Raw genomic sequence first — 27,125 nt, forward strand, 5'->3', positions numbered from 1 at the left:
CTTGCTCCCAACAATTAAACTCAAAATTGTACTGAAGGTCCTAGCCATTAAGGCAAGAAGAAGAAAAACATAAAGTTCAGAAATAGAAGAAGTTAAACTATCTGTGCCTGCAAAGGATTTGATTATAAAACAACTACTAGAACCAATAACCAATTTAGCAAGGTCATAGGACAATCAGTTTTTTCTATCTGTTTACTACCAGGATACAACTGGAAAATAAATTCCATTCAAAATAGCATGCAAGGGGCAGCCTGGGTGGCTCAGCGGTTTAGCACCGCCTTCAGCCCAGGGCAAGATACTGAAGCCCTGGGATTGAGTCCCACATCAGGCTCCCTGCATGGAGCCTGCTTCTCCCTCTGCCTTTGTCTCTCTGCCTCTCTCTCTCTCTCTCTCTCTGTCTCTCATGAATAAATAAATAATTTAAAAAATAGCATACAAAAAATAAAATAGAGATAAAGTTAACAGAAATGCAAGAACATAAGTATATGACCTCTATATTGAAACTATAACACATTAAAAGAAAAACTAAAGAATAAGTAAATGAAGATATATGCCACGTTCATAGATTTGAAGATTCAGTATTGTTAAGATACCAACTCTCTCTGAATTGATTCAACAATCCCTGTAATAATCTCAGGTGTGCAGAAATTGACAAGTTTATACGGAAACATAAAAGACCTAGACTACCCCCAAACAATCTTTAAAAAGAACAATGTTGGAGGGGCACCTGGATGGTTCAGTTGGTTATGCATCCAACTGGTGATTTTGGCTCAGGTCGTGATCTCATGGGTCATGGGATTGAGCCCCATGTCAGTGGGGAGTCTGAGATTCTCTCCCTCTGCCCCTCCCCCGAGTCCTGTGAGCATGCACGCTTTCTCTCTCTCAAATAAATAAATAAATAAATCTTAAAAAAAAAAAAAAGAATAATGTTAGAGGCTTACACAACCGGATTTCAAGACTTACTGTAAAGTTCTAGTGATTAAGGCAGTAAGGTAGTGGCATAAAAATTGGTAAATATATCACTGAAATAGAATAGAAAATTCAGAGATAGCCCCAAATGTATTTAATCATTTGTTACTTAATAAAGACACCAAAATAATCCTATAGGGAAAGGAAAGCCTTTTTCTTTAACAAGCGGTGGTGGAATAACTGGATATCCATACGGAAAAAAATGAACCTCAACCCCTATCTCACACCATACTCAAAATTAATTTTAGATAGACCTGAATGTAAAAGCTAAAACACTGGAGATCTCAGAAAGCAAATACAGGGGAACAACTTTTTGACTTGCAGTAGACAAAAGTTTCTTAAAATATGAAAGGCAATAGTCATAGAGGAAAACGCTAATAAATTAGGTTTTATGTTAAAAAAACTTCTGTTCACCAAAAGAACAGAACAAATTCATTAAGAAAATTCAAAGGTAAGCCACAAAATATTTATTCACAAAACATTTATCTGACAAAAGACTGGTATCCAAGATATGCAAAGAATTCTGTAACTCAGTAATAATAAGACAACTTACTTTTTAAAATGTGCAAGAGATCTGAACAGACATTTCTCAAAGGGAAATACACAAATAGCCAATAAGCACATCAAAAATATTAGTCATGGGACACATGGGTGGCTCAGTGTTTGAGCGCCTGCCTTTGGCTCAGGACATGATCCCAGGGTCCTGGGATCAAGGTTTGCATCGGGCTCCCTGCAGGGAGCCAGCTTCTCCCTCTGCCTGTGTCTCTGTCTCTCTCTGTGTGTCTTTCATGAATGAATAAATAAAACCTTTAAAAAATATATTGTTAGTCACTAGGAAAACCTAAATTAAAACCACAATGAGATTCTTAGTAAATTAATGACTGAATACTAAGTGTTAACTAAGATGTGGACCAACCATAACTCTCCCATTTACATACATTGATGAGGGCAGCCTAAGACGGTAGACCACTTTGCAAAAGTTCTGTTAGTTTCTGATAAACCAAACATATACTTTCCTATGATCTAGAAATTCCAATCCTAGGTGTTAACCCAAGTGAAATAAAAACCCATTTTCATATAAAAACCTGTATACAGAAGTTTAAAGTGGTTTTATTCATAATTAACAAAAAAAAAACCAAAACAAAACGGAAACAACCCAAACGTCCTTCAACTTGATGAAATAGAACAAACAAATGGTGGTATCAAATGATCACAACATGGAATACTACTCAGCCATAAAAGGGAATGACCTACTGCTGTATTCAAAAACATGTATCTTAAACACATCCTGCTGAGTGGAAGAAGTCACATTTCTATGTGATTCCATTTACATAGAACAAAGATTCTAAAAGAGGTGAAACTAATCTATGTTGGAAAAAATTCAGAACTCTGGGGACAGGAATAAGGTAGGGATACATAGGTAAATGATGGGGTCACAGTATAGAGAGTGAAAACTGGCTATCCATTTTATCAAACGATTTTTCTTTGATGGAATTTGAAAGCTTAGTCCTTTCTTTTAAAAGCATTTTTTTAAAAAAAGATTTTATTTATTTCCGAGAAAGAGAAGCAGAGACACAGGCAGAGGGAGAAGCAGGCTCCATCCAAGGAGCCTGATGTGTGACTCGATCTCGGGACACCAGGATCACGCTCTGAGCCCAAGGCAGACGCTCAACTGCTGGGCCACCCAGGCGTCCCTGAAAGCTTAGTCCTATCACTGGTATGGTCTTATTAAGAAATTGTACACGCTCTTTATGGGAAAAACTACTTTGGAAACATACTTGAAATCCACTTTTTAAAATCAACTTAGGGGGGATCCCTGGGTGGCTCAGAGGTTTGGCGCCTGCCTTCGGCCCAGGGTGTGATCCTGGAGTTCCCGGATCGAGTCCCACATCAGGCTCCCTGCATAGAGCCTGCTTCTCCCTCTGCCTGTGTCTCTGCCTCTCTCTCTCTCTCTCTGTGTCTCTCATGAATAAGTGGACAAAATCTTTAAAAAATAAAAAATAAATAAAAGCAACTTAGGGTGTCACTTCCAACGACAATCGTTGCTCAGGACCTAGAGACTTTGGGTTTTCCATTCCTAGACAGGATTCACATCTTTGGTGGTTATTTAATCATCACTAACCCTCTTCACTTGTCTAAGCCAGCATTTCTTCTTCCCAAAGAGTAGTCCATGGGGTAGAATAGTTCTGTGAGACACTCCATGAGGAAGGGCCTATGATCAGGCCAACATGGGAAATCTCCACAACACACATGGGTACATTACAAATTCTGAGAAGGACTTCTGTGAGGCACCCACTAACTGCCTACTCAGGGTCCACTCAGAACCCAGTGTTTAGATAACCTCTGTGAGCATCCTGTGTAATACCCACTTAGAAGATGCTACCCTGGGCTGCAGGTAGGCATTTCAGCTTATTCTGGAAAGATCAAATTCTCCTCAGTTCCTCTGTGGGCATGTCAGCAAGGGCTTGACTCACATAGCACTGGAGTTGCACAGGCCCACTGTGGGTCCCCCTGTGGGTCCCTGCTGGCTTCTGGGATTCCCAGAGGGAGTGGCAGGCTGCGACCATCACAGCTGCAGGTCTTTTGTAAGCTTTATACACCCCAAAAGAAAATGTCTCTTCCACCTTTGCCAGCATCCACGGTCAGGGAGGAAGGGCCAACCCTGAGCTGATGCGAATATCCTCCTGGGGTAAAGCACACACCCTCTGCAGCTGGGCAGAGAATACTTAAGTCCTGTTTTCAAAGTGGGTTAGGTGTGGAAGCCTCCAGATGGTGGGGCCTACACATAGACATCTTTCAAACTATCCTCCAGGTTTAGCCTGGGTCAGGACCAGAAAGCTCCCTGCTATATAACCATAGCCCACACGTGTCTACTTTGGCAGGAGGCTTGACTTCCAAGGCCCTCCTACATTTTAGATGTAAAGGTAAGATGCTCTCAAAGAAATAGAAGCTTAAGTATGATTTAGTAGAAACATTACCATGAAGCAATGTAGTTCCCTGGTAAAGGAAATGCACAGAGCAAAAAAAATGTGGTATATTCTTTGTTCCAAACAACTGAGGTGGAGAGCAGAAAGCAGCCTGCTCTTATGGAGTGTCTGGCTTGTGCTAGGTGCGGGCCTATGACATTCAAACACCTGGGTGCACAGGTCTCATGCTGTACTGCCTTACTTCCACAGAGAAATGGTAAGTTCTTTTGACTTGGAACCGAAACACGGTTGTGTATCCACAGCAACACTCAGCACATAGTGCTGCTTGACACAGACTTGAGTGACATGAGAACTGGAACCAGCATCCAGCCTCATACTGCCCTGCAGGTGATGGGCTGTTGTGCACACCCAGATGGACATTCTGAGGTATGAGCTTAACCTGAGGGCCTTCACAGGTGAGAGGAGAGAAAGCACAAACCACCACTACCTCACTGGCCATGTAGGTGTAGAGCACTTTGCCTTTGATGACAAACCAGAGCTTCTTCCAGTGCCTCTTGCCTTTCTTGCACCGGCTGAGATAGCCACTGATGGCGGAGCCCTCTCCAGAGGCGGCCACCTGACAGAAGAGAAGCAGAGCGGTCAGGACACCAGGTGGTAGACATGGTTCAGACAGAGCTAAAATGACAATGCAAACCAGTTGGCAGAGTGTTTATACTACTTTGAAATCTGAAACTCGGATGAGGTCTCAGGATACATCCAGCACCTCAAAAGCAGCAGAACAGTACCAGGCTTTAAGACAGGATTTACTGAATGGACTCAGGAGACCAGGAGTCAAAAACTACCTTCAGGAGTGCCATCCCAAGTGGTGTTTCAGATTCTTGGCTCCCTCTCCCCAGCCCCCAAGGCCTCAAAATATGAAACTGCAGATATCTGGGGGAAAGGTTCCTCCTAAAATTGATTCTTATAAGGGTTAGTATCTATTCTTCTCAAACTATTCCAAAAAGTAGAAAAGTAAGGGAACCTTCCAAATTCATTCTATGAGGCCAGCATTAACCCTGATACCAAGCCAACTAAAGACACCACTAAAAAAGAGAACTTCAGGCCAAATATCTCTGATGAACATAGATGCAAAAATCCTCAACAAAATACTAGCAAACCAAATCCAACCATACATTAAAACAATCATTCACCACAATCAAGTGGGATTTATTCCTGGGATGCAAGGATGGTTCAATATTCACAAATCAATCAATGTGATACATCACATTAAGAAAGAAAGGATAAGAACCAAATAATCATTTCAATAGATGTAGAAAAAGCATTTGACAAAGGACAACATCCATTCATGATAAAAACACTCAAGTAGGTTTAGAGGGAACATACCTCAATATAATAAAGGCCATTTATGAAAAGTGCACAGCTAATATCCTAAATGCAGAAAAACTGACAGCTTTTCCTCTACAGTCAGGGATAAGACAGGGATCTCCACTCTTAACATTTTTATTCAACGTAGTACTGGAAGTCATATCCACAGCAATCAGACAACAAAAAGAAATAAAAGGAATCCAAACTAAGATGCCTGGCGGACTTGGTTGGTGGAGCATGCAACTCTTGATCTCAGGGTCATGACTCTAAGCCCCATGTTGAATGTAGAGATTACTTTTTTTTTTAAAAAAGTCCTCCAAATTGGGAAGGAAGAAGTAAAATTTTCACTATTTGCAGATGACATTACACTATATATAGAAAACCCAAGAGACTCCACCAAAAAACTGCTAGAACTGATAAACAAATTCAGTAAAATCATAGGATACCAAATCAACATACAGAAATCTGTTGCATTTCTATATGCCAATAATGAAGCAGCAGAAAGAGAAATTAAGGAATCAACCACATTTACGATTGCACCAAAAACAACAAGATACCTAGGAATAAACCTAACTAAAAAGGTGAAAGAAAGATCTGTACTATGAAGAAACACTGATGAAAGAAGTGAAGATGGCATAAAAAGATGGAAAAATATCTCATGCTCATGGATTAGAAGAACAAATATCATTAAAATATCAAATATCTATACTATATATATATCTCTATACTATATTTATATATATACAAATATCTATACTACCCAAAGCAACCTTCACAGTTAATGTAATCCCTGTCAAAGTACTACTAGCGTTTTTCACAGAGCTAGAATAGTCCTAAAATTTGTATGGAACCACAGAAGTCCCTAAATAGCCAAAACAACCTTGTAAAAGAAAAGCTGGAGGCATCACAATTCTGGATTTAAAGTTATAGTACAAATCTGAAGTAATCAAAAACAGTGTGGTATTGGCACAAAAACAGACACATATCAATGGAACAGAACCCAGAACCCAGAAATGTACCCACAACTATATGGTCAACTAATCTTCAACAAAGCAGGGAAGAATATCCAATGGGAAAAAGGATGTTTCCTCAATAAATGGTATTGGGAAAACTGGACAGTGACATGCAGAAGAGTGAAACTGGGCCACTTTCTTACACCATACACAAAAATAAATTCAAAATGGATGAAAGACCTAAATGAGAGACAGAAAAACACTTAAAATCCTAGAGGAGAACACAGGCAGCAGCCTCTTTGACAGGGGCCATAGCAACTTCTTACTAGATGTGTCTCCTGAGGCAAGGGAAACAAAAGCAAAAATGAACTATTGGGATTTCATCAAAATAAAAAGCTTCTGCAAAGAGAAGGAAACAATCAACAAAACTAAAAGGCAACCTTTAGTATTGGATAAGATATCTGCAAATGATATATCTGATGAGGGGTTAATATACAAAAATACATAAAGCACTTACAAAACTCAACACCTAAAAAACGAAAAATCCAGTAAAGGAATGGGCAGAAGACATGAACAGACATTTCTCCAAAGAAGACACACAGATGGCCAACAGACACATGGAAAGATGATCACATCACTTATCATCAGAGAAATGCAAATCAAAACTGCAGTGAGATACCACCTCACACCTGTCAGAATGGCTAAAATCAACAACATGAGAAACAACAGGTGTTGGTGAGGATGTGGAGAAAGGGGAACCCCTTTGCACTTTGCTGGGTATGTGAACTGGTGCAACCACTCTGGAAAACTGTGGAGGTTCCTCAAGAAGTTAAAATAACTATCCTATCGTCTAGCAATTTCACTGCTATTTACCCAAAGAATACTAAGATATTAATTCAAAGGGACATATGTATCCCAATGTTTATAGCAGCATTACTGACAATGGCCAAGATATGGAAGCAGCTCAGATGTCGATTGATTGATGGATAAAGAAGAAGCAGTATATACATACAGTGGAATATTACTCAGCTGTTAAAAAGAATGAAATCTTGTCACTTGCAATGACATGGATGGAACTAGAGGGTATTATGCTGAGTAAAATAAGTTGGTCAGAGAAAGATAAATACCACATAATTTAAACTCATATGTGGAATTTAAGAAACAAAACAAATGAACAAAGGGGAAAAAAAAGAGAGACAGAGAGGGAACAAACCAAGAAACAGACTCTTAACTATTGAGAACAAACTGATAGTCACCAGAGGGCAGGTAGGCAGGGGATGGGTGAAATATATGATGGGGATTAAGGAGTGCACTGTTGTGATGAGCACCAGGTGTTGTGTGGACGTGCTGACTCACTATATTATACACCTGAAACTAATATAGCACTGTATATTAACTAACTGAAATTTAAATGAAAGCTTGGGAAAAAAACCCCACACATACATGCTCAAAAAATAAATTTGATTCTTACATTTTTAAAATTTTTAAGAAGATTTTACTTATTTGAGAGAGAGAGAGAGCATGAGCACAAGCACGAGCAGGAGGGTGGGGGGCAGAGGGACAGGGAGAGAGAGAATCTCAAGCAGACTCTGCACTGAGTGTAGAGCCCCATGCATGGCTTGATGCAGGGCTCAATCTCGCAATCCTGAATTGTGACCTGAACTGAAACCAAGAGTCACACATTCAGCTGATGAGCTACCTAGGTGCCCCTGATTCTTATACTTTTAAGCTCATCTCTTAGTTTAAGGATGGATCCTCTTTGTAATGTTTACTTAAAAGGTTTTATGATCTTCTTCCTAATGGGGGTGTTAATTCCTATTGTTATTAGTAGATGTGATATTTGTCTGTTGGAGTCTTTATGTGGGAGTTCAAAACACAACACAGGTTTAGAGTAATACTAGTCTGGGGTTCCAGGCCAGGTTCTCCCACTTATTTGATCAGCAATGTGTGACCAAATGTGGAATGATAGCTAAGAGAAATTAAGTGTGGAAAAATGTATAGAAGATTCAGTACAACTTCTTATCTTTTGGGTAAAAAATAAAAGGATCAATGAATGTACATCTTTATTATATATATGCAATAAAATTTCTGGAAGGATCCTTAAGAAACTTGATGGTGGTTATCTCTGAGGGTGGGTAGGCCTGGAGGACTTTGGGGAAGGAGAAAAACTCATGTTTCATCAGGTATTCTTTTATGCTGTTTTTTTTTTTTTTAAGCTTTTGTTTATTCATGAGAGAGAGAGAGAGAGTGAGTCAGAGACACAGGCAGAGGGAGAAGCAGGCTCCATGCAGGGAGCCTGACATGGGACTCGATCCTAGGTCTTCAGCATCAGACCCTGGGATGAAGTCAGTGCTAAACTGCTGAGCCACCCAGGCTGCCCCTTTTGTGCTGTTTTGAAAAAACATTTTCTTTACCATGTATGTGTTATTCCCAAGCTTTTTAATATGCAAAGGAATTAAGTTAATGAACAGAACTGTACCCCCTTTAAATATTTCATGCCCTAACACTTTTTAAAACCCTTGCCACCTGCTACTCAATAATGAATATTAATGCAGAAACTTGGAAACAGCTGATCACACTTCTTTTGACAGCTTGTATATGCACAGGTACACATTCGTTTGTGGTTGTGATCAGAATATAGACATATAATCTGACCCTCCATATAGGATGGACTTGACTTCAAACAATTCTGAGGTTTCCTACAAAGAGTCCCATACCCTCTAGGAGGCTCAGCACCTGAGGCCACTTGGGACCTAAAGGTTGATTGGTCAGCATAGCTCCGAGGGCCTGCTAGGGAGGGCTAAGGCAGGACTGTGGCTCTTTCAGTCAGAAGAACCCCAGTGATCCGTGCACTGCCCTTGGAGACCAGGTCCAGGCCATGGGACAGTAGAGAAACTAAGGAGGAAAAAAAGAAAGACTTGGAGGGGAGGGAGGGATGGGAAAGACTTCTAGCATCATCCACATTTCGGGTCTTGCCTTCTGCCACCAAGCAGCCATGTCCTCAGTGATGCCCAGGAGACAAACTCTGAGTCAGTCCTTGTCACTAGAGTGTCTCCCGTTGGGAATTCTCTTTGTCCTGAAGGGCTCAGCCAGGTTGGGGTGGGGGTATGGGTGTGGCATGAGGGGTTCATGGTCCTTCTCTGTCAGTGGACAAAGAAGGACTATGAACCTTCTAAATCCCTTGCCTCCCACACAGGCAGTCCACCTGCCTTACCTCAGTTAGGGCTGAAGGGACCTTCTTCTGCTTCTTGAAGGTCGAGGGGTTGATGCTGTGGAAGACGGATGAGAAGGCACTGCTCGAGAAGCGGGGGGAGGACAAGGGGAAGCTCATGCTCACGGGCCGCTCTGTAACCAAGACAAGCCAGGCAAAGGGAGGTGAGTGTCCACATGGACAGGCATGCACCTTGCTTTGGAATGCCAGTCCCTAAAAAATCAGAGCTCCTAGTCCCTCATGAGATGAGACTCAGCCTCATGATGGGGGTTAGGTGTGACCAGAAAGACAAGCACACTCCCTCTGCTGACACAAAGGCCATGGTGACCAAGAAGAAAGGCTTCTCCTGGGTGCTGGCCATGCCTTCTTCATCTGGGCTGTCCTCCATGATGGCTTCAGGTGGCCTCAGGGAGAAAACTTTGCTTTTAGGCCCAGTAAACACTTGCTGTCCTTTTGGACCAACATTGCCTGCACAAAGCCTGTGCCCTGAGCACAGTCTCTCAAGGGCCAGCCTGGCTTCCCCAGGCTCTTTTATCAATCAAGAAGCCCCCAGCCCTTGCCTGATCCACAGTTCCTGTGCTGTCTGTCTCAAAATCCTTATCCTGGAAAAAGTCCCGCAGAACATAAGTCTATAGAACATTTTCAAAAAGAGTGCCACCGTGGCAAAGTAAACATGAAGCACCACGCCTGCTTCACAGAGAGGCACAGACCGAGTGCTTCCCAAGCTTAGCTGCCTACAGACCCTTCTTCTGGGAGTGCCAATCGACTTCCCATGGAGTCAACATTTTAGGAAACGGTGCCCTAGGTATGAGTTTAAACCCCCTTTTCCTCCTCCAGGGCTGCTTTTGTTCTGTGCCTCCCCAGGAAAGTGGCTTCAGGGACCAACCACAGGTCGGTGAGAGGCCTCCCAGAAGAGCAGTGGTCCCCAGGTTACCTCTCATCAAGCCTGGGACATCCCCGCCCCTCTTCTTCAGCTCCCCGTAGCAGCCATCACAGACCTTGGCCATCCGGTCCTTGAGGTACTTCAGAGGGTACTTGTTTCTTGAACAGTTCCGGCACACAATCTGCAAGGCCAGTTGGGGACACATGCTGGAACAGTTCTCACCCTCTGCATGTGCAGAGGGCCAGCGTCCTCTCCCCTCTGCTGACCACCCCCCTGCCACTTCTCCAGGAACTGTTCTGAGTGCAGGACTGTGCCAGGTCCCCCTGCTTTTCCATCGTAGAGACACAGTTTCTCTGCAAATGTCTTATCAGTTTATCTGATAAGCCCTTAACCAGGACACAATACTTTTTCTCCAAAGACAATAGCCACATGTGCTCTGATTTTCCTTTGGGAATGCATTGGTCTAATAGAACGGGATTTGGAGCCCTGGCTCCAGGCTCTCAGTATAATGGGCATCAACAATCCCTATCTGACAGGGTTAGTGTGAAAACACCCTGACCTGGGCTCCACAGCAACTGCTGGGTGCCCCTGAATCCCCACCCCACCCCACACGACCCTATGTACACACTCACCCAGATGAGTGTGACTCACCTTGCCACAGGCATGGCAGTGATGACGCCTCAGGGTGAGGGAGAAGTCACAGCCACAGTTCATGCACATCATAACATGTGTGACAGGCACCAGAGTGGGGGGCCTCTCCCCCAGGCTAACCCCCAGCCTCTCTCGTATCTGGAGCAATGGAATGAGGTGAGCAGTGTGGTCAGGAGATGGCTGGATGGGTGCCATCTTTCCAGTACAGGGTGTGTACACACACATTCTAATTCTACAACCCCCTCCATCCCACTGCATCCTCCAGAATGCTAACTTTGGGTCAGAAACAGAGCCAACTAGAGGTACTTGGGCTGCACAGTGACTGTGGGGAGTTGGAGGGAGGGGTAGGAGGCGGAACCTGATGGAAGGAGCGGTGGGTACCCAGGGAAACCCAGGGCTGTGAGGCCAGTGTCAAGTGGCTCTAGGGTCCCCACTCACCTCCACACTGTGGTGAAAGGCCGCCAAAGCTTGGGCCTTGTAATCCTCAGGGAGGGCCCTGCTCAGACAGCTGTGCCACTCATCTCGCTCTGCACAGGAGCTGTGGGCAAAAGCTAGTGTGAGCAAGGCATGCAGGCATGCACAGCAGCTTGGCCTCTGTTTCTCAGTGTAGATCAAGTTCCCCCACCTCTCCCCTGGCTGTGCCTCTTGGTGTCTGACATCCCAGCAAGCACCAGCCACCTGTCAGACCAGCCTAGGACTGTACCTCAGTATCTGCCTCTACTAGCAGGGTAGCCAGGGCAAGCTAGCTGTCCTCTGGGCCTGCTTCCTTCCCTATAACACGGGACTGTCAGTATAACATGGTACTGACACTAACTCCTAGCACTGTTATGTGGAAGAAATGACATGTAGGTTTGTTCATGGTAAAGCACTGTGCAGAAGCAAAGGGCATTTGGGAGGCACAGAGGTTCCCACACTTAGGAGGGACAAGGGGCAGGGTGCCGAGGGCTGTGTACACAGGGATGGGAGGAGTAGGGACAGCTGGAAAAGTTCAACATCCTCGTCTCTCCATCTTCCTCATCATTTTCCTACATAGTTTCCCAGACATTCCCTCACCCAACAAGCTGACTTCCAAATCCCTACTCTGCACCCTGCCCCGCAGGTTTCCTGAGTGGTGAGCACGGTCCTGAGGCAGCGGGGTGAAAATTCTCCCAGGGCCCACTAGGTGTCGCTCCCACCCTGCATTAAGTGTGTGGCCTGCCCAGGAAAGCCAGGATAAGGGACCAGGTTGGCCAGGGAGGGAGGCACAGGGGGTGATGGGTGACTAGATGCCATCCCCTAAAGGGAGATGTATGGGTGCCCCTGTTCCCTGAAAGCTTCAGCATGAAGTATTTGGGCATGCAGGAAAGTGACTGGCCTGTCAGTGACAGTGGCTCCTCAAGGCCATTGGCCCAAAGACAGTGCCCCTGCCTAGTAGAGATGGACAGCCCCATCTGAAGGGCCGAGTATGGCCACCCACACTGGACAAATAGAAGCCATACCCTTCTCCGGCCTCAGACTTCCCTAGAGATGAGGAGAAAAAACACCATGGAACCCCACCTAGGCATCACCTCCTCCAGGAAGCCTGCCCTTACTTCCCCGATGGGTGGTTGCTCCATGGAATTTTCAAGGTTTCTTCTACCCATTGAGGCCAGTAGACAGCAGTGGATAAGAGCTCTGGCTCACACACTCCTGCATTTGAGCCCCAGTTCCTCCTCACATGGTCATGTGACTTCCCTCTAGGCCTCAACTCCCCAGGCATGGGGGAGGCCTCAAGCTCCACACCCAAGGGTGGCGATGGGATCAAAGGAGCCTGAAACCCAGCAGATGCCCAATGCACATTGCTCTTGTCATCAACACTATTAACTATTACAGCAGTTATGTTCTATGCCCTGCCCTTCATGTGCGCTTCCACTGAGCACACCAAGGTTTAAATCCTGTGTCCTCAGCACAGGACCTAGCACCGAGGAGTGGCTAATACATGCTTGAACGAGTAAACGCAACTACATGAGAGTGTATCAGCGTGTGCACATCCTGTGCCACACCTGGAATGACCTCCTCACACAAACAGTACTGCTGCCACCCCCAGGGTCATGCACCAGCTGAGGGAGGAGACACCTATGCCTTGGGGACCCTGTCCCAGCCCCCACAGTGCCCACAGTGGACCTAGCAGGAACCGTATCTCCCTGGGGTTTGAGCCCAGAGAGCTAGAGCTGGACTTGCCCTGAAGCTCTTTTGCTGCCCAGAGTGAGGTGGGATCCTTGGGTAGCCTGAAGGCCTGGAGAAAACACAGACACTTCTGATAGAAAGGCCACACCTCCAAACCAGGGAAAGGCAAATGATGAATGCTCACTCATTATGTTTTTCTCTTGCTCTCTGGATATGAAAGCCTAAAAGCAGACCACTTTATGAACTAAAGTGCACAGTGTGTTTTTCACTCACCTTAACTTCTTGCATTGCTGTAAAGACCCAATGTTTTACAAACATGAGATACTGTTATTGTTGTATTTAAACGATAGGTTCTAGAACATAAGCCCCTTGGCCCAAAACAATACCAAAATAGACATGACACATCCAGCTTGTTATTCCAACCTTTAACACCTATAAAATCCTGCCCCTCCACCCCCCAGGCCCTCCTTCCACCCACCTCCCCATACCTTGCAGAGAGAGTCAGGCAGGACTGGGGAGTCTCGATCTTTAGAGCATAGGGCACTTTCTCCATCACAGGGCGACTGACCTGCAAAACCAACAGCAGACTGTCAGGGTAGGGCTGGGGAGGGGCAACCACAGACCCCACTCTTCTCTTGGTCTTGCCACCATCCTTCTATGAGCTTGAGTTTCCTCACCTGCAAAGGGTGGTAGACGCTGCGTGCATGTGTGTGCATGGAGGGGGGAGTGCTGGTCCCAACTCCGTGGTCTGTGGGCACCTGCCCACCCCAGGGTGGTGGGTATGTACCCTAAAGGGCGGAAAGCAGGCTCTATTTTTTTTTTAAGATTTACTCATTTATTTATGATAGACATAGAGAGAGAGAGAGGCAGAGACACAGGAGGAGGGAGAAGCAGGCTCCATGCTGGGAGCCCGATGCGGGACTCGATGCGGGACTCGATCCCGGGACTCCAGGATCACGCCCTGGGCCAAAGGCAGGTGCTAAACTGCTGAGCCACCCAGGGAACCCCGGAAAGCAGGCTCTTAAGGACATACCTATACACCATGTGCATAGCAGCATTATTTATAATAGCCAAAAGGTGAAAGTAACTCAACTGTCCATCCGTGGAAGAATGGAAAAACAAAATATGGTCTATATGTGCAATGGAATATCATTAAGCCATAAACAGGAAGGACATTCTGACACAGGCTGCAACATGGACGCACCTTGAGGACATCCTGCTAGCTGAAATAGGCCAGTCACAAAAAGACAAACACTGCATGATCCTACTTATATGAATTATCTAGAGCAAATTCCTGGAGACAAAAAGTAGGATGGTAGATGCCAGGGGATGGGGCTGGAGGAATGGGAAATTAGGAAAGAGGTTGGAGTTTTATCTGGGGAGGATTTAAAAAGTTCTAGAAATCACTGGTGGTGATGGTTGCACAACAGGGTAGATAGATACACAACACTGCTGAACTGTATGCTTAAAAATGATGAAAATGGTAAATTGTATGTTACCTGTATTTTACAATTTAAAAAAACTTTATGAAACACCCATTTATTTCCTCCCTCCAAATGTTTCCTTATGCATCTTCCTCTTTTTAGAAATGTCCTTCCCTTTCCCCTTCCCCATCTGTCCAAATATTATTATCTAGCCTAAGGGATTCAGCTCCCCTCCTCCGGAAAGTCCTCCTTCCCTCTCCCCTCTCCCTGACTACCTATAGCACAAGGCTGCTATAACCCACAATGAAATACTGTTTCCCTGGAGCTGCCTCTTCCTGCTGATCTATGAGCTCCCATAAGTGGGGATGCGGTGGTGTCTCCTCCCCTGAGGTCTCCCTCTGCCCATCCACCCCAGGATGGCCTAGTACCAGGCATTTACCTTCATGCTGGCCACTGACAACGTGTTCTTCAGCCGGTATTTCCCATCCTTCTGGGGATATGTGTACAGGAGCACATCGCTCATCTGGGGAGAAGGAAACCCCATCAGATGTTTCTTGGCCCCAGAAGGCTGTGTAGGGTATTTGTCTTGGAGGATCACTGGATTCTGGAGAGCAGAGGCATCTTGCCTTTTTCCTCACAGGAAAGCAAAACCACTCTGAGCGAACATGTGAGCCCCCTCCCTGAAATCCCACTCTTAGGTCTATAGTTAAAAGGAATAAATGCAGATGTCCACAAAAAGCCAAGTACAGGAATGTTCATACAGGCTTTATTCATAACAGCCAATAGTGGAAACAACCCAAATGTTACACAACAACAGGTCAATGCATAAATGAACCATGGTACATCCATACCGTGGAGTACTACACAGCAACCAAAAGGAACTGATGGAACACACACAGCATGGATGAATCTCAAAAACATGCTAAGTGAAAGAAGTCAGACACAGAGGAGTACACACTGCTTCATAGCATTTATATGAAGTTCCAAAACAGGTAAAACTAACCTGTAGTGATGGAAATTAGGCCAATGGTCGCTTAGGCAGAGGATGGGGGAAGTGAGTGCTAAGGGGCACAGGGGACCTTTCAGGGGTGGGGGACGGCTAGAAATATTCTATACCTTGACCGAAGTGGTGGTAATACAATGATATATATTAGTCAATGCGTAGGCATGTATACTTAAATTGATGCATTTTACTCTACAAATGGAGCTGCCATAAAGTATAGTTAAGGAAGGGTGATGGGGAGGGACATAGCTCCTTAAGGATAGGGAGCTGCTGAGTCCTGATCACTGGTGTACCTCCAGTGACCACAGTAGGTACTCAATATTTGTTAAATGAGCAATTGAAGCTCCTTGCCCCTATCCAGGGCAGACCAGAAGAACCATAGTGAAAGGCACCTCACTTCCATGGGGGGAGTGTTTCTGTTTGGCTAAAAGGGTTACAGTTTGGAAAAAGGATATCAATCCTCACCCTGCTCTGTAGCATCTATGCGACTGTGGATAAGCTTCCTGACCCCCCCTCCCTGAGCTTCAGCTTCCTCCCAGCAGAGCAGGGAGGGCACTGCTGCCCCTACCTCATCATGGATGCTGAGAAAGAATGGACCGCAGTGAGCCCACCATGTGTGGGAGCCAGTATAAAGTAGGGGTGCTGTGAGGACTGAACAGGACGAGGCATCTAAGGAGCCGAAACAGAGCAAGAACTCAGGATTAGCACTTCCTCTCCCCACGGGGAGTCTGCTGTGGGAACAGAATCCTGCCACTAGCTCTTAGGATCCCAACATTGCAGCCACAGTAGCGCAGGACACTTGGTCTGGACACAGAGTTGCTGCATGAGCAAACCTTTCCTCTCTCTGGACCTCACTGTCTCTAAGCAGAGTTGGGGTAAACCAGGGGCCAGCAAACATTTTAATAAAGACCTAGAGAGTAAGTATTTAAGTCTTTGCAGGTCACAGAGTCTCTGTCACAACTATTCAACTCAGCCACTATAATCCAAAAGCATTCACAAACCATCCATGAACGAATGCATGAGACTGTGTTTCAATAGACCTCTAGGACCCCCAGGTCAGAGGAGACTTCAAAGCCTCCTCCAGCTCTTCCCTTCTAATAATGACAAAGAGCTACTGTCCACTGAACATTCACTCTGTACTAGGTGCTGAGGTAAGCACCCTGATCTCAATTCATGCCCCCAACAATCCCATCAGGCAGGCACTATCATTATCATCCTCATTTCACAGAGGGAGAAATTGAGGCACAGAGAGCCTTGACAACCTGCCCAAGGTTACAAAACTTTTAAGTGGCAGAGGCAGTGTCATATGTAAATGAATGCACTTCCAGTATGTTCAGGTGGGGTATGTTGGGGGTGGCCACATGGTAAGTCCTGGCCCCATCTGGGGACAGTGACCAAACCTGGGCACAGAGCCTTGCTCATAAGCCTGCCCATCCTGGGGAATTGGCTTATGTCACTGATCAGAGCAGTCCCAGACCTTGTATGGCTGCCCCTCAAGCACCTGCTGCCATGGCAACTACCATTAGCACCCTGGGGTTTTATGAGTGGTTAGGACCAGGCTGCCTTCCAATTGCCCATAGTTTTCCTTTCCTCTTCAAAGCGGGCAGGAGTTTTCAGACTGATCTGGAGGAAGATAGAGGAATTCTTCATTGAAGAGTGAAGGGGAATCTCTCACAATAATAAGCCACCAGTGGGTGCCCCACCTACCACCTGGGGCCATGGTGGGAACCTCTCTGTAGCATTACCAAAACCCCCGTGCAGTGGTGGGCAGATATCCTTTGTTCTAAAATTAACAATTATTTTATGAAACTGGCACCTTAGGAGGAAGAAAAATTCTTAAGTGTATTCATCATGGCTCTTCCTGGCTCAAGAACCTGTCTCTCTCTACCGGAGGTATTTATGAAGATCCTATACTAATTTAGAGAAAGAATGGGACCCTGGTTCAGCCTGCAGGGAGCTATGGCCTAACAAAAACAAGAGACTAAAAGAGACCCAGGCCTAGCATGGAGATGAGTGAGTGAGAGGCTATGATGAAGGGCCAATTAGATGCTGGAGAGCACATGAGGGAGGGAAAGAGAGAAAGGAGAGGGCAAAGGGGAGGAGAAGAGGGAGGGGGAGGACACTCAGGAAGATCAGGACACTGTGTCTTCCCTGGCACTCAAGGTCCCTGTGAGAGGCAGAGGCACAAGCAGAGCCTGGCCAGAGGAGGTGGCCAGATGGGAAATGGCTAGGGGTTCAAAAGGGAGCTCCCTCTATTCCAGCTGCTGCTTCATTCCCTTCCTTCATAGGCAGGAAGGACAATTATCCGACTCTAAAGACAAGGGCACTGAGACTCAGAGAAGTGATGGATGTGCCATGGGCCTCATAGCCAGTAAGTGTCAGAACTCGGATGTGATCCAGTCTGACTCCAAAGCTCATGCTCCTTTATCACCATCTTGGACCTTATTTTTTCATCCTGAGAAGACATGGTTGTGGGCTCCAACTCTCCCCAGGGCTGTGCTGGAACAGAGGGAGAACCTGTGTCCCATGGGGCCATTGTGAGAGGGAAGGGAAGACACTGTTTCCAGATAAGCTGCTTCTATGTACCTCATTTAATTCCCTAAACCACCTAGTATTTCCACTTTCCTCTTGGAAAAGCCGAGGCTCAGACATGTCTGTGACTTGTCTAAGGGTTTCAGAGGGGCTAAGCGTTGGGTTAGGATCTAACCTGCTCACTCTGGCTCATGACCACATATATCCTAAATTCAAGGCTATCATTTCTTCTCATAGAAGGAGTTTTCAAATATTTAGACTAACACGGAACAAAAGATGGCTTCCTCCTATCTCTCTTTGCTCTTCCTCTTTGTTCCCATGGCCCTGGGATTCCGTCCATGCCATTCTCATAATTCCATCTTTATGTCAGACTTTGAAGGTTCAGGGGGCAGCATGAGACTTTTCTCTTTGTTTCCAGTGCCCAGCACACCAGAGGTGCTCACTTAATATCTGAAACACAGTTCTTAAGACACTTGGAGCCTGTTCATTGTTACTCTGCACACAATTCTAACAAAGTGTAAGGAGGCTGTTGGGGCAGCCACAACTGACAGTAATAAAAAAAAAAAAAAGAAAGAAAGCCAATAGTGAATAACAGAGAGAAAATTATACCCAGCAGGCGGGAGAACTTAAAAGGCAAAACAACTTGGAAGTTGTAGGGTTGGGGCAAATTGCTGCTTGTAGCTCAACAGCCACAGAGGTTGATATTACCATGTAACAGGCCTAGGCATTCCCTGGTACTCCAGACTGTGGCTGTAAATCATCAGAACTATTACACTGTACTCTGTCTTGTGCACAGTGGAGAAAGTGCTAGACTGAGGTCACAACCCTGGTTCCCTTCTGGGCCTCTGCCACCAATCTGCTGGGAGATGCAGCCAAGGAAACTCCCCTTCTGGATCTCAGTTTTCTCATGCTTAGATAAGGCAGTCGAACAGTTATATCCAGGGTAAGAACTTCCCAGTGTTAGGATGTTTCAGATGGGGATAGAGGTAATTCAATTTTGGCAAAATTCCATTCAAAATCACTCAAATAATAAATGCAGGAAGGGTTGTGGTTGGCAAGGGTTAAGCTCTCAGCTCTCTGGAAAGCTCAGTTCTGCAGAATGATCCTCATCCTAAATATTTGTCTCTGTTCTAGCAGCCACCCTCTTCCAGCTGTCTTTGAATAATGAGCTAGAAAAACATCATAGAATTGGACAGTCCTGGGGCTTGGCTGGGGGCCAGGTACTTACCAGAAACAGGTGTCGGGGGCGTCTGCTTTTCCCTGTTACTTTCATCAGTGTCCCCTCCTTCAGAAACTCCTGTGGGAAGAGAAGGAAACCTGGAGGGTCAGACTGATGCCCACTGCCATCTTAAAGAAGGATTGGGGAAAGGCCCTGAGTAGGAACCGTTAGTTACGATGCCTCCCAAAGTACCAGAGAATAGCTCATGGGTGAATTCCCAGCTTTAGAGAGATGCCCATGTTTGCCAGCACAGCTCTGGAGACAGACAACTCTGCTTTTTAGGAACACTCCACCCTGAATTATATACCAAGTCCCAGACACTGTTCTGGCCTTCAAGTGATCCAGACAGTGACTCCTTCCCTGGTTTGCTGTCTTGAGGAGACCTTCAGACTGGACACTCTGAAGGTTTGCTAAAACAGTGGAAGACCTGTGAATAGCTGTTACAGGCTCCTTAATTCTGGAGGATGTTTAAAACAGATGTTTATTCTTTTTAAAAGATTTTTTTTATTCATGAGAGACACACACAGAGAGAGGCAGAGACACAGGCAGAGAGAGAAGCAGGCTCCATGCAGGGAGCCCAATGCGGGACTTGATCTCAGGACTCCAGGATCATGCCCTGGGCTGAAGGCAGGAGCTAAACCGCCGAGCCACTCAGGCGTCCCTAAAATAATTGTTTAATGTTACCTAAAGTTAAATAAAATAGATGTTTAATAAATATCTACTGAATTGATAATCCTGGGCCAAAACAGTAGGTGTGATTTTATAGAATCTCAGACCAGTGAGATCCCTGCTAATTTTGAATAAAATATCCTGAGCACAATCTCTCATTTGTCTCTTGTCCTTCATGGACCATAGCAGGTAACAAACACATTTTTGACTATTTTTGAGCTGAGTTTTATGTTTTCCATTTGGAAGCTTAAAAGTGGGTAAATTTGTCTCTTGAAGAATATTATTTTTAAGATACTTTGTTGGGGCTCTTGAGAGATGGTTTTCCTGATTTCCCAGCAATGCTGGGCTAAACTAAAAATACTTGGCCATCTCTTCTTCTCAGAGGTGAAAAGAACTACCGGGGACTCTGAACCCAAATGGCGCTGTTCCTTTAAAGATCCTGAAAGTGGAAAACCCCACTGGGAGGCAGCCCATGGGTCTTGTAGCCCAGCAGACCGCCCACCCTCCCTCCTCTGGTAAACAGCACCTGCAGCCAGGCCTGTCTGGGACCAGCCCAGCTGAACAATGGGTCTTATCAGAGCCTCACCCGCCTGCCTAGCAGGCCGCCCTCTGTCCCTGCCCATGGCGGCGGTGGCACTCACCCTTCCTGGCTGGAGGAGATCCCCTTGGCCCCGAACACTGTGCTCAATGTGGACCAGCTTCTGCAGATTTTCCTGTGGGTGGGAGCAGAGTGATGGGGAGATGGTCAGGATCCATGCAGGGGGTCTCATCCCCTCTGCTGGGAGTGTCATTGCTTCTACTTCAGAGGAGGAAAAGGGAGCCCAGAAGGGCCTTGTCCAAAATCTGACCTCTCATCCATGGCAGGGTTGGGACCTGAGCCTGGGTCTGCAGGATGTCAGACCTGTGGGCTGCTCATATTCAAGCTAGTCCCTCTGGGCCTGGGATCTGACACGACCATCTTCTGCGTGCCATGGTGCAAGCCCCCTGCCCTTGCTATGCTATCCGAGAGCCATATTTATCATCAGGCCATGGCCCCTACTCTAAATCTGTGTACCCCATAAAGCCTGGAGCATCCAGACTTCATTAACCCAGAGTAGACAGATGCCCACGACCAGACTGTCTCTCTGGGCTTGCAGCCCAGAATGGGGCCTCTAGATAGTAATCAAGAAAATGTTCTACCTGGGGAAGAAACAGATCTAGGTTCCTTGAAGGAAAAGTAAGTGTGCCTGGGAACTCCTGTTGGTCCCTCACTGGGTTACGGAAATACACAGTGACACACCTCCCTTCCCTCTGCACAGCACCCCCATTATGCTGGAAGTAACCTACCCATGGGGTGGGTGCCCCGTGAAGCCCATGCAGGATCAGGTTCTAAAGTCAACAAATAAGGTGAAAATTGTATATAGGGACATTGCCTTGAAAAGGCTTTTACCCCATCCATAGTTTTAGGCACAAAATCCTGCACGCTAGAAATGTGTGATAATTGTTCCATTTCCACTCGTGATGTAGAATGCTGCACGAGAACAGTGGCCCTAGCCTAACAGTGAGAAAAGGATAATCTACACAATCCTGACTCTTCTTACATCTACTGGAGAGCCGAAGTCACAAGGCAACCAATTGACCCAAGTCCTAAAGATTGACAAGTCCCTTCACAGCGACATAAGGCACGTGTACTGTTGCAACACACAGGAGGAAGAGGCAGCTGCATAAAGGAGGATAAGAAGAAAGCAGATAAAATGTTAATGGATTCTGCAAGGTCAGGTGTGGCCTGATGGGATAGTTTAGAATAAAAGAGAGCCCCAGACTCAAGGCACATCTGCAATCACTGGCAAGCTCTTTTCCAGCAGTTCCCACTAGGTGCTCATAAGGAGGACTAGAGGCAGAGCAGAGGACCAGAAAGGACCCCCCCCCTTGGTGGTGAAGGCATGCTGGCCTGCCACTGGGGGGGCTGCCATAAAACCCTGCCAACTTCCCCAGTTCCTTCTCTTGTACAAAACCCTCAGCCCCTAAAAGAAGCCAAGAAATCCACTCCCGGAGAACAGGCAAAATGCCACTCAGTGCTTCTGGGGAAAGGGCAGAGGCAAAAGCTGTCTCCCCTAAGAAGAGAGGAGGTGCCCCCTTGGGCCCAGGATTATGCACCAATACAAAGCAGAAACCTGTCCAAGACCTGCCACGGCCACAAGACAGTGTTTGGCTACCATGCAGAGGAGGAGCAGGAACACAGAGAAAGCTTGGCTTGTAGGCCCTGCTGAAGACCGAGGCTTGTCTAGGACAGCAGAGACTTATGAACATAGCACTGAGTGACAGGAAACAGCAGTCTACATTTGAGAAGGGGCAAGAGCATAGAGAGAGGCCCCTTCTGTGCTGCAGGGATTGTTAAGAGCTGAAGGTGGGAAGGAAAATGAGAAAAATTCTCTAGCATCTCAGGCCCCACAAACAGCACCAGGTAATAGCAGCCCTCTTCTGAAGGAATGTGAAGTCTAGGCAGCTCTGAAGGTGACACAGCAACAACAAAACCCAAACCCAACTCAACTACTGACTGGACTGACCCAACTCCTACCCCCTACATTAATGACATGATTAAAAAGGAGGTATTCGCACTTCTGGGGTAGATACCATTTCCCTCAGTCTCCACAATTCTTCCAACACATAATATCTGGCATTCAGTCAAAAATTATGAGAGAAACACAAAATAGCAAGAAAGAACTCTAATTAATTTTCAAGAAATAAAGCATTCAACAAAACCAGGAGAGGTGGCACAAATGTTAGTAAAACCATCAGACAGGGACTTTATTTTACTTTATTTTTTTAAAAGATTTTATTTATTTATGAGAGGCAGAGACACAGGCAGAGGGAGGAGGTGGCTCTCTGTGGGGAGCCTGATGTGGGACTTGATCCCAGGACCCCAGGATCATGACCTGTGCCAAAGGGAGATGCTCAACCACTGAGCCACCCAGGTGCCCCAGACAAGGACTTTAGAATAACTATAATTAGTATGTTAAAGGAGCTAGTGAAAAAAGTAGGATGCATGCATGAACAGATGGAGAATTTCCACAGGGATAGAAACTATAAAAGAGAGTCAAATGGAAATGTGAAAAACAAAAAATGTAATATTAGAAATGTAGAATTCCCTTGACAGGCTTAGCAGCAAACTAATCACAGCTGAGGAAAGAATAAATGAACTTGGAGGTAGATAGGTTGCAATTAACAAACTAAAACACAAGGAGAAAAAAGAGTGGGTGTGGGGAGCAGAGCATCTAAAACAATTTTCCAAAATTAATGAATGACAATAGACCCAGGAAGCTTGATAATCACAGCCCCCTAAAAACATACATACTTAGATACCATAGTCAAACTTCTAAAAGTCAAATGTAAAGAGATCTTGAAGGCAGCCAGAACAAAGGGACACACTATGTAAGAGGGATAAATATTAATATTACAGTGGATTTCTTATCGGAAACTATACAGGTCATAAGATAGTGGAATGGCATCTTTAGAAAAAAAAATTGGTCAATCCAGATATTTTCCCCAGGAAAATGTCTTTCAAGAATGAAGGTAAATTGACCAATCAAATAAATGGGCTATGGATGGTGGGACCCAGGTTTCTTAATGCTGGAGTGGAAATTATATAGATAAGCAAGGGGATGAGGCTAGAATGATCCACATGGTAATGATCAGAATTGGGGCTTACTGATAAAGAACTCATACATACTTTAATATGGATACAGATGGTTATGTATAGAAATATTTACAGACATGAGTATACACACAGGTTACTATATAAACACTTAATTTTTTGCTCTGAAAGTAAGAGGAGAGCAGCCCGGGTGGCTCAGCGGTTTAGCGCTGCCTTTGGCCCAGGGCATGACCCTGGGGTCCCGGGATCGAGTCCCACGTCGGGCTCCCTGCATGGAGCCTGCTTCTCCCTCTGCTTGTGTCTCTGTCTCTCTGTGTGTCATGAATAAATAAATAAATAAAATCTTAAAAAAAGAAAGAAAGAAAGAAAGAAAGAAAGAAAGAAAGAAAGAAAGAAAGATAGGATAGCCTATCCTGAAAGATAGGATAGCCTACTTTGTGCCCAGATCTTGGCTTCTAATACCATTATCAGGAACCAGGACTCCTTGGAGAAATGGCTGATTCTAAGTCTGGGGAAGGAAATAAACAAGATAAGCTTGGGACATCTTTGTAGTGCCAGAAAGTAGGAAAGTGCTCAAAAAATAAACAAACAAAACAAAAAATCCCACCCAAATCCATACTGATGGAGGGTACATGGAAAGTACAGAGGAACCAATTGACAGGGTTCCCAATGGCCAAAGCTGCAACAACTTGAGAAATAAATAAAGTGGTAGGAGATCATAATCTAAACATAAAACAAATATCCATGAGCACTTATTTATTTATTTATAAAGATTTTACTTATTCAATTGAGATAGAGAGCATGAGCAGGGGGAAAGAGAGAGGGAGAAGCAGACTCCCTGCCGAGCAGGGAGCCCGACTTGGGGCTCGATCCCAGGATCCTGAGATCACGACCTGAGCTGAAGGCAGATGCTTAACTGATTGAGACACCCAGGCACCCCAGCACTTACTGATTTAAATGATTTACTTATGATGAGTAAATATATTAAAAAAAATAAGGAAGAAGAGACAAAGATCCCATGCAGAAGAATTCCAAATAATTTAGGCATCTGCTTGGTCTTCAAGGAGAGGGAATATAACTCCTCACTCCTTAAATGTGGGCTGTGCATAATGACTTTCTTCCAACAAGTATGGACTATGTGGGGAGAAGGGATAACCTTATGAAGTTTAAATAAAATTGGAGAAATCTGACAGACAAAACCTCAGCCAGGTGGTCAAAGTCAACATCAGCACTCCCAAACCATGTTGCCAGTGTGTACCCTTAGTACAATGTCATGAAAGTGGTACTTTACTTCCATGATATTTCTCCCAAAACCTATGAATCCAGTCTGTTCATGAGAAAACTATCAGACAAATTCTTTTTTTTTTTCATATACACATATCAGACAAATTCCAATAGGGGGGCATCCTTTAATATACCTGGACCAGTATTCTTCAAATTTATCAAAGTCATCAAAACCAAGGACAGTCTGAGCAACCATTACAGTCAAGAGAGGCCAAAGGAAATATGATGATTAAGTGTGATATACTGGATGGGAACTTGGAACAAACATTAGGCAAAGATTAAGGACATTTCAGTGAACTTTAATAATACCGTATCAATACTGGTTCTTTAATGTACCATACTAATACAAAGATGCTAGCTAGTACTAGGGGAAACTGCATGGGATACATGGGAACTTTCTATATTCTCTTTCTCCATTTTTTCTGTAAGTTTAAAATTTTCCTAAAAACTAAACACTGTTCACAAAGTAGGACGGTGATTACCAGGGGTTGCAGGGAGGGGCTTATAGCATTTAATGGGGATAGTTTCAGTTGGAGATGGTGAAAAAGTTCTGAAGGTGGATGGTGGTGATGGTCACACAACAATGTCAATGTACTTAATGATGATGAACTGTGCACTTAAAAGTGGTTAAGTTGTCAATTTTATGTTACATGTATTGTAACTCAATAAAAATTTAAGTCTACTTAAAAAACAAACATTAAAAATCGGAGAACCCAGACTTACACCTGTCCTCTCTGTTCTAGAGGGAGACAGTTTACTCTCATGCTATGGGGAAGAGGACAGTCAATGGCCAATTTGATCAAAAGCCTTGAAAGCCTGACCTTACAACTAGATGTGGGATTTTTCTTCTAGGGAATCCTCTGAGGTTTGGTCTGAGTGACTGCAATTAAAAGCAAGGTACATCCACCCTCTGATCTAACCTGTGACCAGTCCTTGAAGGAGCACCCAGGGCTCACAAACCTGGGAGCCAACTCCGAACCTCCATGCCTACATTCATGACATTCCTCATGGCTGGGTCAAGAAAAAAGAAAAAGAAAAACCCAAATGCGAGAGAAAAAAACAAAGGGCCCTTTGTACATTTATGTGTGTCATGTGAGAAAGGAGCAGGTGCCACGCACATGGGCATATGCACATGTTTTCACACAAGAACGTGTGTGAGGTTGCAGGTCTGAACTTGTGAGTGATGGATGCAGCCATGTCTGGCCTAGAGGCTAAGAAAGGTTCAAGTTCAAGCCTCGGTCCCATGCTGAGAGCTGTGTGATCCTGGGTGAAGCAACTTGTCTCTCCAGACCTTAGTTTCCTTGCTTGTGACACTGGGCTGATAATAGTGCCTCTGCTGTTCAGAGGGGAATATTGGCACAATCCCATGCTCAACAGAGGCAGCTATGGTCACCATGAGAAGGATGCTACATGGGAATCTGCTACAGCCTTTCCTAAAATGCTGGAGAAGATGACTTTCCCACTTCTAAGACGTTCCCATACCATCTTCACATTGTTCCTATTTATTCCTTGTCTTCCCTCAAAATGTGAGGATCATGGCATAGGAGGGGCTACCCAGGCCCCAGTTCTTAGAGTCACACTTCCCAAAGCTTCTCTCATCACTAACAGTCTTCTGCTAATGGGCTACTCAATGGATTGATAGTTTGGCTTGGCTGCCAGTGCTTTATTCTAGTGAGCTTATCAGGGGCATTTCAGACCAGGTGTCAGGTAGGTATGTGGGCCCCATTTCAGGGTGGTGGGATTTGGCTCTTTCTAGAAACCATATCTCCAGCTTTGCTACCTTTGTGGGGAGTTGTAGCAATGGTCTGATGTGAGCATAAAGGTCACGTGAATGTTGACACCTCCAGGAAGCCTTCTGTGGTTCTTACAACCAGGAAGTACCTCCCTAAAGTACTTCCACTGAATGTAATGTGGAGACACAGAAGGCTTTGTAAAAAAGGGGAATGGCACCATCAGATCTATTTTAACAGGATCACTCTGAATGGAATGGCAAGGTTGGGAGGTGATGAGGCCTGAGGTGGGCAGTGACCATGGGGAGGGAGATGCAGAGCCCCAGCCTGCCCTTTAGCCACTCAAGCCATTGAGCTCTGCCCTGACATTGGGTTTATCTGGACCTGCCTGCCCATGCCCCAGGCAGAGCCCTAGCCTGGTCCCAGCAAGTGTGCAACAGGGGCTGCCAATCCAGGGCAGGCCCCACGTGGTGTCCCCAGGCAGCTGGAGATCAGGGCCAGCCTGTGCCAGGCACAGCGTCTAACC

General features: G+C 45.3%; 1 protein-coding gene across 2 annotated transcripts in view; it reads right to left on the reverse strand.

The window, feature by feature from the left end:
• FGD5 (FYVE, RhoGEF and PH domain containing 5) overlaps positions 1-27,125 on the reverse strand; it is a 120,875-nt gene that overhangs the window by 2,968 nt on the left and 90,782 nt on the right. For both annotated transcript variants that reach the window (XM_041762271.1, XM_041762272.1), the window contains 9 exons: positions 20,593-20,664; positions 19,292-19,360; positions 14,968-15,051; positions 13,593-13,672; positions 11,398-11,497; positions 10,960-11,097; positions 10,360-10,489; positions 9,429-9,559; positions 4,384-4,512 (listed from right to left, as the gene is read on the reverse strand). In XM_041762271.1, coding sequence (XP_041618205.1) covers positions 4,384-4,512; positions 9,429-9,559; positions 10,360-10,489; positions 10,960-11,097; positions 11,398-11,497; positions 13,593-13,672; positions 14,968-15,051; positions 19,292-19,360; positions 20,593-20,664 — 933 coding nt within the window. The remainder of the gene's footprint in view (positions 1-4,383; positions 4,513-9,428; positions 9,560-10,359; positions 10,490-10,959; positions 11,098-11,397; positions 11,498-13,592; positions 13,673-14,967; positions 15,052-19,291; positions 19,361-20,592; positions 20,665-27,125) is intronic.

This window comes from Vulpes lagopus, chromosome 7 (genome assembly GCF_018345385.1).
Source record: "Vulpes lagopus strain Blue_001 chromosome 7, ASM1834538v1, whole genome shotgun sequence".
Classification (NCBI taxonomy): Eukaryota; Metazoa; Chordata; class Mammalia; order Carnivora; family Canidae; genus Vulpes; species Vulpes lagopus.